Below are 15955 nucleotides of genomic sequence, written 5' to 3' on the forward strand. Positions count from 1 at the left end.
CTGACATGTTTTGACGATAGTCTTCCGTCTTCATCAGAGGTGTCACTGGATGATGTGTGACGTGTCAATCCGACTCATCAGCATGACAGTTTGACATCGCCCAAGCTGACGTACACATCAGCTAATGTTCATTAAGGCAGCTCCGACCCACCAATACAGCTCATCTGAACGACAGGTCGATGCTGCCCCCTACTGATGGCTTTCCGCTAGAGGATGTTGCTCCAGGTGTGGGAAAGCAGGAAACTGTGCTCATGCCAGTTCATGTCTGTGTGGGTTTGCTTTCTGATCTCCACTGCTGCTATGGTCCAGCGCTGTTGTTGATTGTGCTCGTTGCAGATGACTGGCCATTTTCCTGTCCATGATAGGATTTTCCCGTTTGCAGTGTTTTGTTATTTCTGATTTCAGATTTTCCTGTAGGTCCTGTTCTTTTCTTGATCATGTTTGTCTCTTTTCAGTTTCTCTTTGACATTCCTTTTGATGTTCTTTTTTTGCGTCTGTTTAAAGAGTGTCCTTTTCTCCTATGTATGTTTTATTGCATGAATGACATGGTATTTCGTAAATGACATTGCATTTAGGGTGCTGATGTGGTGTTTGTTTGTTGTGCTTTGTTTATTGTGCTTTTTATGCATTCTGTAATGCCTCTGATATGGTAATGTGATCATTCCTTTATTTTCAGTTTTTCCATCTGGTTTGTTTTTATTCAGTTTGTTCTGTTCTATCCAATCCACCTGTTCCCACCCCCTTCTTATTGCACATTGTGTGTACTGACAAATGGTCAGTGTGTTTTGAATATGCTTTTCTTCTTTTCTGTCCTCGTTGTATTACGTTGGTTCGATCCTACAATGTTTTGACTACTGACGATTTGTGGGTGGTGGGATGTTCTGTTCATTGTTGGTTTCCTGTGAATCCTTATTTTTATACTAGCATGGTCTCTGTGTGTGATGTTTATGTCAAATAAGGTGATTCATTTGCAGTTTATTAATAAGTACAGAATGATTTATGGTGTCAAATGCTTTCCTAAAGTCTATGAATATGGCAGTTACATGTTTTCCTCGGTCCAATACATTAATTATTTCTTCCGCTGCTTCCATTTTTGCTAATGATTTTGTACTCTTTGATTTAAATTCATATTGAGTTTGGTTCAGTAATTTATATTTATTTGGTAAGTTTTCTAGTCATTTGTTACAAGGTTTTTCAAGGATTCTTGAAAACTGCAGGAGTGGTCTGTAGTTTATGTGCTGATGTTTGTCCCAGGCTTGAATAAAGGTTGTACTTTAGCTATTTTCATTTTCTGTGGAAATGAGCCAGTTTGTAATGACAAATTGCAAATGTAGGTTAACAACTTTTTTTTAACCAAGGCCATATCAGTACCATCACAATCAGTGGACAGTTTGTTTTTACAAGTCATAACAGCAGATTTCACCTCCAACTCGTACACCGCTGAGAGGAAGACTGAATGAGGATTATTTCCAATTAATGTTCCACTCACAGTGTCTCTTCCCTGATCTGAAATCTTTGCTGCCAACTTTGGTCCTACATTAATAAAATGTTATTTATTCTGGTTACCACTTCATTAATATCATAATTATCACCACTGTTTTGAATGAAATGATCTGGATATGTAATTTTCTTTGTCCCACCTCCTCTTAGTTTGTATAATATTTCCCAGATGTGTTTTAAATCATTCTTAGTTTCATTATTTTTCTATAATATAATTTTTACTAGTTCTTATGTCAGTCAACTTATTTTTTATATGTTTAATATCTCTATTAAGATCCTTCAGTTCTTAGTTTCTATAAAGCTTTTTTTTCTTTTTACAAGTGTTTTGTAGTCCCTTAGTCAGCAATGGGAATTTTTTTTTCATCTATAACTTTTACTAATGACACGGCGACATTTTTTTAATATAGTGATTTAAACATGAATAAATTTGTTATATGCCTTTCCACTTCCTTTTCCCTATAGACCAGTGATTCCCAACCCTGGTCCTCAAGGCACACTATCCTGCAGGTTTTAAATGTCTCCCTGCTGCTGTATGTTTTTTATCTTTGAATGAGAAAACTGCGCATACAGGAGATCAGAAAAAAGCATCAGACCACCTGACAGACTGAAACGTTAACACCAAAGCCAGCCATCTGCCTACAGAATTTTTAAAAACGAAAAGACAAAAACAAACAACCTGAAGTCCACATTGTAGTTCTAAACTGAAAGATTTCACTTAAAAGTAAACATATGTTTAGGTTATAAAAAATGTGTTTTTAATAACAGAAAGGCTCCTGCACATAAAGGTTTTCATTTTTTCCCAGTTCGTTTGTATTATTTAGAGAAATAACAATTTGAGAAATTAGTTAGCCGACTTTGTTGTGTCACTTCTATCTTTTATTTATTTATTTATTGGATATTGGATATTTATGTCTATTTATGTCTTTTACACCTCCGTCCGCTAGAGGGCAGTAACATCCTCTACGAGAGGTTTAACATCCGGGTCACACAGCAAGTAAACAGAGCTGCTATTTCTGCTCCAGCTTGTGGGTAAACTTTGTTAAACCGAACCAACGTTTCTTTAATAGTAGAAGAAACATTAAAGAGTTGAAGTGGAGATAGAAGATCTCGAGGGTCCGCTTCACTTCTTTTCAGGTATTGCATCATTATTTAAGGAAAACTTTAAACTACAGCTGGAGACTCCGACGTATCTGGATACTGACTGTTGTTGGTTTCAGTCCGCTGCGGAGACCAGCTCGCTGGGGAGAAACGACGGGACGGAAGGAGGATCGGACACTTGTTATTGAGGGATTGATAATAGAGATCCTCGTCGGGAAGGGAGGTGAGAATTTACACACCCTGGTCTGATGTGTTTGGTTGTGATGTTCGCAGCTTAGTGAGGTTAAGGCTGAATCCCATTTCACCACTTAGCCCTACCCCTCCGTTTTGCGCGTTCATGTGCAGGGGTAACAACGGAGGGGTATGATAAATATTCCATCCCATATGAGAAAGCAAGTCTTTCTACGCACATGACGCTTTCTTGAGGCGCAGGGCAACACACAGAGAAAAAGAGATTATGCCCGTAAACACAATGAATTTTAATTGCACTCAGAAGTTCTACATTATGTCCTATATAGGCCTGTCGCGATAAGTAATAAATAATTGTACGGTAAGGAAAAAATTAGCACGACAAGTTTGCGGTGTTGTGCCCTAAAGTGAATGTCTGCCAGAAACTGATTAGACGGCCATGGCGCAGCTTGTTAACGCTGTGTCGCTGTTTTCCTTCTGGTCTGTCCCTCTCGGTATCAAACAGACATAACATGGATTAATTACAGCTGCAGAGGTGCTGTAATCAGAAACGATATTCAGGCATGTTGCTTCACTGTTAAGTCTTCATGTGTTTGCCTTGTTCTTTTTTAGAATGTAAAATCCAAAAGATTTCAGTGTTGATTTACAAATTTTCATTTCCACTGAACATGACTGTTTTTTATTGACTGCAGTACATTTGCAGCATCTACATGAAAGTGGTCTGCTTTCATTCAAGAGTTATACGTACAGATAACTGACCAACTATTATCGTACTAGTACCATATAATCAGTTTCTGGCAGACGATCACTTTATGGCACAACGTTGTGCCATAAAGTGATCGTCTGCCAGAAACTGATTATATGGTACAGCACCTCTGCAGCTGTAATTAATCAGTTCAAGCACTTGCAAAAGCAGATTTTTTTTGTTAGTGTGGACATATTGTCACTTGCATGTGCGTTTTATATCGGTTTTATACCGAGAGGAGCAGCCGCAGACCAGAGAGAGAAGCGACACAGCTGTGCGGCCGTCTAATCAGTTTCAGGCACACATTCACTTTATGGCACAACACCGGCATATATGTTAAAAAGACGCAGCGTTGCGTGGTTCATCACTGCTCATAGATCAGTCTGACATGCAGCAATGAGGGGGATATCTCAGCTTCACAAACAGCAATGATGCACAGTTTTTTTTTTTTTGTTTTTTTTTATACAACTGGCAGTGTTGCCGGTTTTTGAAAGCCAATTTGGTTTATCGAACAGAGACCTTATTATCTATGAGACTTATTGTTTTTGGCTGTGTTTGGCTTTCCTTCATTGTTAATGAGACTGAGAGTCCATTCTATTTGTTTTTCTTTTGTTATTTAATTTCTTCCAGTTCCAGTGTAAAATATTCTTTAGTGATTACTGATGACGTATGTGTTTGTTGAAGGGGCGTCCCAATTCGTAGGGCTTCACTTTCAGCCCTACCCCTTCTAGCTCCGTTTTTAAGGGGCAAGTGGTAGGGGAAGGGGTAACAAAGAGAAATGAGATTGGGCCTAAGTTGTAGTGCGGCGGAGTGGTGGCTCTGTGGGGTTGATGGTTTTGTGGCAGCACAGAGATCCAAAATCTGCAAACGGTTACCGTTTCCTTAGTGGTAACCCCCAATCCTTCAGCGATTTGCCACTGTGGGCTGGTTTTTACAACAAAAAATGTGTAGGTTGGCACAGATTATTCTGCACTGTTAACTGGAAATAGAGGCAGTAAGTGAAACAAGTGACATGTCATTGCAAAAGTTCTGTGTAATGTTTCTTCAGCATCTTATTCTAGCCACTCAGCCGGGCTGTTTAATCGAGTTGCTAGGGAATGATCAACGAAATGAACCTGTAGCAGTCAGTTAATCTATTTTAATTGATGGATCAATAGAAGGAAAAAGGAAACAGCTGTTGCCGGTGAGCAACGGCAAATGTAGTTCCCTTCCAGCGGCTTATACATCATTAGTGTCACATTATGTCAAATCATATGAACTCCAACAGAAATATTAACATCCACAGGCTGCAAAATGCATGTAAGCAGGAAAATAAATAAAATAGGCAACAACTCACTATAACCAAAATTTTAAAAATTCTCAAAGAGTTTGTTTTGCCAAAATGACAGTAATGAATTATTTTATCCTTCCTGATCAGATCAGCTGCAGCTTGTTGCACCTAAAAGCTCCTAAAAAGTCGAACAATCTGTCTTTGGAAATCAGTCAGGACATTTCATTGTCCTCTTTTAAACTCATGTAAAACTAGGGCTGCACGATTATGACCAAAATAATAATCGTAATTATTTAGATCAATATTGTAATCACGATGGTTAACCACGATTGTTCACCGTGTTTGAAAAAAAAATTGCATTTTTATTGCAACAATTATAAACAAACTATGTGGCAACTATTTTTAGTGAAAAATTAAACTTTAAAATAGAGTAGGTAATGCAAAAATACATTTACCATTAATTTTTGAGAAGTTAATGTAAATTATGGGGCTACAAAAGATGCTAAATTAGGAGCCGTTTGGGAGCCAAAAGAGCCGGCTCTCTGAAAAGAACATCCTATCACTAGTATATGTAAGGGATAATGCCTGATGAGGTGTCCCTTATCATAAATAAATGGAGGACACGGAGGTGTGGCGAGTGCAGCTCTTACAGCTTGTGTGTGTCCAGAGGATGATGCAACATTTTGTTTCAAACAGTCAAAGTCCACAGATGGTTTCCTAAATTGTTTTTACTGCAAGAAATATTATCCACCATTCACTCTGATCATTAAATGTGTATGAAGCTAGTAAGTCTATCCTAAATCGTTTTTATAATGTTATCCACCATTCACTCTGTATCAAGTATGTAAGTAAGGTATTCAAGACAGAAAGACAGGCGACGACCTTTTTAAAATTAAATGCAACGTTGCCGTTGATCGTGACATTTCATAAAGATACTGGCATGTTCATAGTGGTGTTTGAAGGATGGAGTTTTAACGTTTGTGGACTCTGACCACTGCTGGTTGGGATGTTGCGGGACGACAAAATGTTGCTCCATTCTCGTCTCTTATCATCTCCAATAAGCCTGCAAGCTGCTTTCACAGCAATGCACTGACATGATCTGGCGTGTCTGCAGCCCGGCATCTGACTTTCTGTTGCCATGGTTACAACTACCGTTTAGTCAGTGCAATAATTTACAACAAGTCTATTTGACTGGAACGTCTTTCTTCTTTTGAAATGTGCGTGGAGCTGATACTAGGGAAAAGAGGTTAAAGATTTTCAATGAGATGCAGAAAATTAAGGCAGACATCATCCTCCTTCAAGAAACTCATTTATCAAACTCAACAATAGATCTTCTCTCAACAATAGATCTTCTCTCAACAACCCAGTTTCCACATGTGTACTCAGCTTGTTATAGTTTAGGCAAAGAGAACCAACTATTATTAATAGAAGGTTTAACTTTGACATTGAGAATACAATCACAGATCCAGCAGCCAGATTTATAATAGTTAGAATATCTATTGCAAATATATGTGGTCCAAATGTTGATGACCTCTCCTTCTTTCACTCCCTCTTCACCTCACTCTATGGTCACTTAGACAACACACTAATTATGGGAGGTTTTAACATTATATTGGACAAATACAGTACCACAGGAAGTCAGCGAGTCTGGGAATCCTCAGAAACTGTTAAACAGCACTATATAACTCATTGATTGTTCCATATATGACCTATTGCGTAGGGATTTGGGGAAATACTTATCACACAAACACAAATTCAGTTTTTTTTACTGCAAAAGAAGGCCATACGTATAATTTGTAAAAACAAAGTATTATGAACCAACAAATCAACTATTCATTCAGTTACACATACTGAAATTCAGAGATCTAGTAAATTACAACACAATTCAAATCATGTACAAAGTTAATAATAATCAAATGCCATTCTGTATCCAGAGGCTGTTTAAAAAGAGGGAGAAATGTTATGAACTTAGAGGAAATTAAATGTTTAGCAAACCCAGGGTACAAACAAATGTTAAGTTTCACTGTATATCTGTGACTGGTGTCAAATTGTGGAACAATTGTTCTGATGACTTAAAAATGAGTTCTACTTTGAAATCACTTAAAAGAAAGTACATAAATGATATAATAATGAAGTATCATGATAAATGAGATGCAAAAGATTTTGCTCTTATTAGCAATGGGGGTAATGATGTAAATCTTTTTTCAATGTCAATTTAGTAAATTATGGCAAATTGGTAACATTGTTTTAGTAATGGGTAGGCATTTTATAAGCTACTACCTTCAGCCTACACCCTTTCGGTTTTTGTTTTTGTTTTTTTTTTTCCTTTCTGTAATATGTTTTATTTACTTTCACTATGCCGAAATAAATAAATTATATGTTAAAAAAAAATATACCATTAATTAATTAAACTTGCATCTACCTATCAGGGTATCAGAATTATTGAATTTTGATGCTCCAAAGCTATTATCAAAAACACTATTATCTAAACTAGAAGTCTCAATCTTTCTTCCAACTTCTAAATGGGAGGCTGGCTTATTCAGTAACTTTAATAAATATAAATGGTCTTAAATATGTTTAAATACCTTTAAAATGACTAAGAATTCAAATATGCAACTAATACAATTCAAAATTCTGCATAGAACTCATTATACAGGACAAAGGATGTTCAGGATGGGTCTGTCACAATCAAACATCTGCCCACACTGCACTGATAACACAGTTGACAACTACTTCCATGCCTTGTGGTCCTGCACATCCGTTCACAGGTTCTGGCACCAGGTTTGTGAAGATATGTCAATGCAGCTTAAATGTAATATTCCTGCAAACACCACACTGTGTCTACTAGGTTACTTGGGTGACTTTAATATGGCAATTAGCTCTGCACACATCATATGCACGGCATTATTAATCACAAAGAAAGCTATCTTTGTGAACTGGAAAACCAAAAATAATCTGTGTTCAGCAGTTTAGGAATCTCTTAGTAGACCACATCAGTAGTGAGACAATGTCTGCCTCCTCAAAGAACCAGTTAGCTGAATCTCTTTCCCTCTGGTCCCATGTGATTAGCTCCATCACTTAGTGTAGGTGGAGGACTTTGACCTTGGTGCTCTGGGAGTTGGAAAATGGCAGGGAGTGGCTAGTCGTTGCTGGTTTTTGGTGGTTTCCAGTGGTGCGGGACCGGGCTGCTCTGATATGGGTCTAGACATGTAGGGGGCTGTGGGGGCCAGTGTTTGGGGTCGCCTCTTGGCGGGGGGTGAGGCCACTGGTGGTGCCTGGGTCGGTTGGCGTCGGCCCTCGGCTGGGTGGCCGGGCTGTTCTGGGGCAGGCTGGCTGGGGGTTCTGGGCTCTGGTAGCTGGGGGTGACCCCCCCTCCCTTCGAGGTGGTGGGGTCCATATGTGCCGGGGGTCTGGGCCTGCCCGGATGTGCTGCCATGATGTGGGTTACTGCCCTGGGACCCAGGGTAAGGCCCAGGGACAGGAGGGGTGTAGGGGTTTTAAGGAGGGCTGAGTGGGGTTCGGGGGATTGGTAGAGGGAGGTGCTGGGGTGTGAGACGGGGACATTTGTATGTTGTGTGTGTGTATGTGTTTATGCTGTGGATGGCGTGTGGGCGCTAAGATGAGTGGGAGTGTGCAAGATCATGGGTGAGTAGGTGTAGTGGGGAGGGATCACATGAACCTGTGGGGGAGGCCTGGGTGGACCTGGGGGTGGTGCGCCATGTATCTGGGCTCCCCCTCTATTCTCCTCCCTCTCCTTTCCTTACCCCCTTGGTGTGTGGTAGGTGGGTGCCTTCTGAGGTTGGTGGCTGCAGATTCTACGTGGCCCGGTCATGGGCCTGTCTTGCCCTGGGAGGCCTCCCAGGGAGCGGGGGTGCCTAGTGCTGCTAGCAGCTCACCATCCAGAGGGAAGTTCGCTTTCTCTCTCTTTCTTACATACACACATGTAGGGATTTGGGAGGCGTGCACGTCATGCGGGGTGTAGCAAAGGGGGCCACCCAAGTAGCCTCCTTGGCTGCACCCTGTGGCGACTCGCCTCTTGGTTTTAATTACACTTAGACATCAAAACACACAAACAACTTCTGGGGGGGGGGGCGTGCCATGTAGTGCATGGATGGTGGGGCTGCTAATAGGGCCTCGCGCCCAGCACAATGTGGTCACTGCCCTTCAGTTTTACTTGACTTGAAACACACACACCACAAACAGTCATAAGCGGGGAGGGTGAGGTTGGGGTCCTCTCACACCCCTGTTCCCTGGGGTGCTGATGGGGGGCTGCTTGTCCTAGGGGATGCCCAGTCGGCCGCACCTGGGTGGGACGTGTTGGGGGATGGCTTGGGGTGGCGGTGGGGACCGGATTTGTGGCTCGCCGTCCTCTGGCCCACCGGGGACGTCACCTACAGGGCATGGTGGGAGGGAGGGGGAGGTTGTGGGGAGTAAGATTGGGAGGTTTGTATGCTGTGTGTGTGTGTTTATACTGTGTGTGGGTTTGTGTGTGTAGGTGTGTGTGTCAGGGTGAACGGGAGTGTGCAAGAACATAAGTGTGTAGGTGGGGTGGGGAGGGGGGTCTCCATGGTAGCATCCATTACAACTATATATACTAGTGATGGGATGTTCGGCTTTTTTGGCTCCCAAACGACTCTTAATTTAGCATCTTTTGTAGCCCCATAATTTACATTAACTTCTCAAAAATGAATGGTAAATGTATTTTTTGCATTACTTATTCTATTTTAAAGTTATATTTTTCACTAAATATAGTTGCCACATAGTTTATAATTGTTGCAATAAAAATACATGTTTTTTCAAACACGGTGAATGATCATGATTAATAATCGTAATTACAATACTGATCAAAATATTTGTTATTCTTATTTGGTCATAATCGTTAGAGGAGCTTTTTAAACACCTCAGTGACTTCCGCCCCAGAGATAGGAGAGCCAGCACCAGCTACCCCAGACTCTGCTTCCTCACCGGAAGACGCATTGGTAGGGATCGAGAAGGTCTTCAAAGTATTCCCCCCACCACCTCACAACGTCCCGAGTCGAGGTCTGCAGCCCCCCATCCCCACTGTACACAGTGTTGATGGAGCACTGCTTTAGTTGTTGACTGAGTTATTGTGCATGAAGACATTTTAAAGTTGTTACTGTGAAGAGGCTCTGAGAGGATGAAGTGGGAATTTTTGTGCTGTGTACTCTTGAAATCCAGCTTTCTTTCTTTTTATTTCAGTGTTCCCTGCAGATGTGCAGCAGCTGTTGGTGATTACAGAGGGTGTTTCTTGGAGTCTGGACAAGCAGGACCCAGAGGAACTATGGCCCAATCAGTATGGAGAGCAATTGATGATGGGCTGGTGGAGAGTGTCACCAGTCTACCAATGATGATGGCTCCTGTGAAGACAGAAGATGATGAAAAAGAACTTCAGCCTTGGTCATATTTAGCCCACCTTCATCAAACCCAAACTGAAGGTAACACAGAGGTAGAGGCTCCAACCAACAACCAAGCTAAACAGATTAAATCAGAAACAGATGGAGAGGACTGTGGAGGACCAGAAATAAGCAGTGACCCAGACCCGAACAGTCATTTACAACAACACTGTGACATAAAGGCTTCAGGCTCTTCTGAGATACAACATTTGCCATATTTTGGACCTGAAATGGAAAACGAAGATAAAAACTGGAACAACAACATGGCACATGGGTCAAGTGTAAACAATGATGTGGAATGTAACGCTGCCAAAACCTCCCTCAGCTGCTCTGACTGTGGTGAAGAGTTTCACTCTCAACGATCTCTCCAGAGACACTTAACAAAAAGGTTTTTGAGCTGCTTGAATAGTAAGAAATGTTTTAGGGTGAAACAAAGTAAAAATAACCAGAAAAGAGTCGACACAGGGAAGAAAAAAATTCGATGTGATGTTTGTGGTAAAATCTTTAGTCAAAGATTAAATCTTCATAGACACATGAGAATTCACACAGGAGACAAACCATTTAGCTGTGATGAATGTGGACATAGATTTAGTCAAAAAGGACACTTAAACATACACATGAGAGTCCACACAGGAGACAAACCATTTAGCTGTGATGAATGCGGACATAGATTTACTCGAAAGGCAAGCTTAAACCAACATGTGAGAATCCACACAGGAGAGAAACCATTCAGCTGTGATGAATGTGGACACAGATTTAGTCAAAAAGGACACTTAAACATACACATGAGAATCCACACAGGAGACAAACCATTCAGCTGTGATGAATGTGGACAAAGGTTTACTCAAAAGACAATCTTAGTCCAACACATGAAAATCCACACAGGAGACAAACCATTCAGCTGTGATGAATGTGGACAGAGGTTTACTCAAAAGACAATCTTAGTCCAACACATGAAAATCCACACAGGAGACAAACCTTTCAACTGTGATGAATGTGGACAAAGATTTAGTCGAAAGATGAGCTTAAACGTACACATGAGAATCCACACAGGAGAGAAACCATTCAGCTGTGATGAATGTGGACATGGCTTTAGACAAAAGACAAACTTAAACCTACATGTGAGAATCCACACAGGAGAAAGACCGTACAGTTGTGATGAATGTGGTCAAAGATTTAGTCAAAAGACAAGCTTAAACCTACACATGAGAATCCACACAGGAGAGAAACCATTCAGCTGTGATGAATGTGGACATAGCTTTAGACAAAAGACTAGATTAAATGAACACATGAGAATCCACACAGGAGACAAACCATTCAGCTGTGATGACTGTGGACAAAGATTTAGTCAAAAGACAAGCTTAAACCAACACATGAGAATCCACACAGGAGACAAACCATTCAGCTGTGTTGAATGTGGACATGCATTTAATCAGAAGACAAACCTAAACCAACACATGAAAATCCACACAGGAGAAAGACCATTTAGCTGTGATGAATGTGGACAAAGATTTACTCACAAGACGGGCTTAAACCAGCACATGAGAATCCACACAGGAGACAAACCATTCATTTGTGATGACTGTGGACATAGATTCAGTCAAAAAACAAAATTAAACCAACACAAGAGAATCCACACAGGAGAGAAGCCATTCCGCTGTGATGAATGTGGGCATAGATTTAGTCAAAAGGCACACTTAAACTTACACATGAAAATCCACACAGGAGACAAACCATTCAGCTGTGATGAATGTAGAAAAAGATTTAGTCGAAAGGCACACTTAAACTTACACATGAGAGTCCACACAGGAGACAAACCATTCAGCTGTGATGAATGTGGACGAAGATTTAATCAAAAGACAAACTTAAACCAACACATGAGAACCCACACAGGAGACAAACCATTCAGCTGTGATGAATGTGGTGACGTTTTTATGTGGCTTTCCTCTTTAAAAGGACACAATTGTGTCCACACAAAATAGAAGGGACGCAGTTGCAGGATTTTGCTGCAATCTTGCAAACAATTTGTTGTTTGCAGTGTAGATATGTGTCGGTTAGAAGAACTTCAGCGGTTACTTCATGGAAGTTGCTCACGTAAGAAAAAATATCGACAAACTAGCACCATCTCCTAATTTAGTCTCAATTTGTTTAACAAACTTAGTGCAGCCTTATTTAACCTAGACAGACTTGAACAGAGGTCTCCTACAATCTGTCTTTCTGATTCTCCAAGTGTTGGCCTCACACTGTTATCAGGGATCTACCGATATGGCTTTTGAAGGCCGATGCCATTTTTTTCCATCAGCCCTAGCCGATGACCATTACAAGGAGTCTCCCAATTCAGGGTCTGCACACTTCGAAGTGCGAATTTGTTGGCTACATATTGTCTTCACGGTGCGCAAAGAATTTGAAGGACCCTCCAAATCCATCCTTTAAATCCGCACTTCTTTTGGACTCAATTGAAGGCCGCTGGTGATAAATTCTTCGTGGCCTCTTTTCTCTCAGAATTCATTGTGTACAAGAAGGTGGCGAATCAGCAACCAAGCTCAGAAGAGTATGTTTTCGGCTTCAATAAAATTTTGTTAAAATACAGTGTTTTTTTAACTACACTTTAGTAGAAGCGTTACAAAACCAAGTGCACTATAAACATGTTTGTTAAATGGTGACATTAAAAATCTGTAATATTCGATATTCATGGATTTGTAGGGGGTTATATGACGTGTGTACTGGCTAGAAGACAACAGAGCTAGGTAGGCTGTCCCATTTAAGCGGTCTGCACACTTCGAAGTGTGCAGACCCTGAATTAGGACACACCTAAAGCCTGCCCTTTTTTTCTTGAGCTGTTATTTGTTGTCAACTGATGTTGATGTTTCAGCTCCATCCATAACCCATTTACTTCATAAAAATGGCACAATGATAACAAATGTTAGTCAAAAACAAAAGAAGAAATTTTCATTGAACTTAAAACAAAATTTAATAAATTGTAAAAAGAGGTAGAAAGGTGAGTTAGAATAAGTAATGTATCTTTACCTTTGTTAAATGTTATCAAACATACATTTTAAAAAAGAAGGAAAATTATGTAAAAAGAAATAAAACAACTAATTTTCAAACCTAATGACAAGAAAAATAGAAAAAAAAATTACTGGTACTTTTAGTGTCATTATGTTGTGGAAATTCAAAGCAATTATTCCATGAAAAAAAGTTAAAAACTTGTTAAAGACCTGCTTTAGTTAGTTCTTTAGCATTTTTATCTATGTATTAAGAGCCATTGTGGAAGGTCTAGAGAGCCACTTGAGGCCTCAGAGCTGCAGGTTACAGATCCTTGGGCTGTTGCTTCAGTGTGACATTTTAAGGGATAAGATGTGCATCCACTCAACTAGGCCGAGCCTATGTAACGGAGAGAAAACGGTTGAGTAGGGGAAGAGAGCTCTCACTTGCTGAAAGAGTGTTTAAAAGTGTGTAAGAGTTTACCAAGGGAAAGTCTTTTCTGTAGCTTTAGATTACACTTTTTAAGTTACTGGTATAAGTCAGAGCTGCTTTTGTTTGTATTTTGCTTCATATTTTTTAATAAAAGATCTCAGAATTTTCTGAGGAAAAATCTGACTCACTTTCACTCCTGACTCATCCTTATAAAGGGTAGATAGGAATGTAGATAGTTAAGGCTGATGCCAGGATTTGGCAGAAAGGAATTCTGATTACCAGTTAATTGGCCAATTAATTTAAAAAGTATGTATGAATAAAATAAATGTTCTTTTTTAAATTTGCATTGTGAATTTTTCTTTTAACCCCTTACGATGCAGACGTACCTGTCCCGGTACATGACTACTAATCAACAACATTGCAGCCATGTGTGCAAGCCCCTCCGTCATGAATGCCCACAATATACACATCAAATAAAAGCTCAAAGTCTCGTCTTTCCGATGATATAAACCATTTTGACACGCAACAACCACAGCACAAACACTAAAGCCTTTTTTACAGAAAAGCATAAAGTTTAAATGTTGACTTTCCTTACCTTTGAGGGCTCTCTATAATTCAAACATCAATATTTCCCATCAAGATTGGTCTCAAAATTTTAGGCGAGGACAAAAAAAATATTTTTTTCTGTGTGTTCTAAAGTGTATAACTTTTTATCAGTAATACTTACAGTATTTCTGATTGCTGTGGGTGAAACTACAGAGTGTTACCTTTAAAAAGAGCCCAAGCCTGTACTTACAATCCAGAGGGTTCAATAACAGCAGTAATTCTAATTTGGAGAGGTCATATTACAGGCGTTTTTGCCAAAATGACCCCGCTTGATAAGGGGTTAATGCATTAATATAGCTACCAGCTGTACTGATGAATTTATCTTTAGATGTAGACCAGGGGGGTCCAAAGTCGGTCCTTGAGGGCCGCTGTCCTGCAGGTTTTCAGTGTTTCGTGTTTCAACACACCTGACTCGAATTAATAGACCCAGCAGCCTATTATTGCACAATGACTCATTGATTTGAGTCAGGAGGTTTTGGAGTAGGGACACATCGAAAAACCTGCAGGACAGCGGCCCTCGAATACCGACTTTGGCCACTCCTGATGTAGACCTTAGGTGTATTCTATATATTTGCATAATGAGTTAAGTCAAATTGGCAAAACATTATTTATGCAGCTCTCTGATGTCCTTTAACGTTAAATCATGACTTATATAGCCAAAATAAAAACCAGAGACACTTTTTCAGATGTAAAAACATATCAACAGAGTTGCATGTAAACATATAATTGTCACAAATAGTCTGGCACTTATGTTACTCTCCAACACAGTAAATTGCTGTTACAGCCTGAGTCACAGTATTTTCTGATAAAGTAAGAGTACCATGACATGACAGTTGAGTAATTTTCATCATTTTAACTACCCCACTTCAGGATCAGGCGCAGGGATGGAAACATGTTCTTAATGTGTGCATCCACAAGGATATCAGCCAATCCTTTGTTTTATAGGCCAAATCTCCACCGTCCTGCACTCTCACCTGAAACATCAGATGGAGACTCTTCTCTTCTTCTGGTTCAGTAAAGTCTGTTCTTTGGTTTTGACTTGAGGATGAAGCTTATAAGTTACTTAATATGTTTTACATGTGTGAATGTGGAGGGTGAGTGTTTGTAGAGCAGAATGAGGGAGTAAAGGAATGTCCCAAAATCAACAGTCAGCGATACAGATAAACAAATCCAAATATGGAGATGTATCAGAGCCATGGTTTCACCACCAGGACATGTTGTCCCATGCTTCATGTCCTTACCCTGAAAATATTCCACTGAGGCTTTGCTGCAAATGTAAAACCTCAGTTTGTTTTAGTTTTATGGGTGCATTAACATTTTTTCTCAGTGTTTAATCACTTTGAAGGAGAGTTTGGTGTCTTAGAACCGTGGTTTTCAAACTTTTTGAGCCACAACCCCCAAGATAACATACACAACCCCCACACAACGACCTATATTATACCGTATATCACACAATTCACTGAGTCGTCTTGCAGCCGTTCTCTAAATGTAAGGCTGGAAAACTGTGAATTTTCATAAATACATAGGATTAGGATAGGACTTGCTGCACGGTGGTGTGGTGGTTAGCACCGCAGCCTCACAGCAAGAAGGTCGCTGGTTCGAATCTCGGCTGGGGGGAGGTTCGAACCTTGGGGGTTGTGGCCTTTCTGTGTGGAGTTTGCATGTTCTCCCCGTGTATGCGTGGGTTCTCTGGCTTCCTCCCACCGTTGTTTGTCT

The 15955-nt window shown here is 40.3% G+C and overlaps 1 protein-coding gene across 2 annotated transcripts; it reads left to right on the forward strand.

The window, feature by feature from the left end:
• The first annotated feature begins 2471 nt into the window (after window positions 1-2471).
• Window positions 2472-13361, forward strand: LOC121641302 (gastrula zinc finger protein XlCGF26.1-like). 2 transcript variants are annotated; one of them, XM_041987373.1, is made up of 4 exons: window positions 2472-2634; window positions 2718-2821; window positions 10023-11138; window positions 11391-13361. In XM_041987373.1, the coding sequence occupies exons 3-4, from the start codon at window positions 10105-10107 to the stop codon at window positions 12196-12198; spliced, it is 1842 nt and encodes a 613-aa protein (XP_041843307.1). In that variant the 5' UTR covers window positions 2472-2634; window positions 2718-2821; window positions 10023-10104; the 3' UTR covers window positions 12199-13361. The 2 variants fall into 2 exon arrangements, with proteins under 2 accessions (XP_041843307.1, XP_041843308.1); XM_041987374.1 differs by having other exon boundaries at window positions 2472-2591; window positions 2635-2821.
• Window positions 13362-15955: the final 2594 nt, after the last annotated feature.

The sequence above is a fragment of the Melanotaenia boesemani genome, chromosome 6, assembly GCF_017639745.1.
Source record: "Melanotaenia boesemani isolate fMelBoe1 chromosome 6, fMelBoe1.pri, whole genome shotgun sequence".
Taxonomy (NCBI): Eukaryota; Metazoa; Chordata; class Actinopteri; order Atheriniformes; family Melanotaeniidae; genus Melanotaenia; species Melanotaenia boesemani.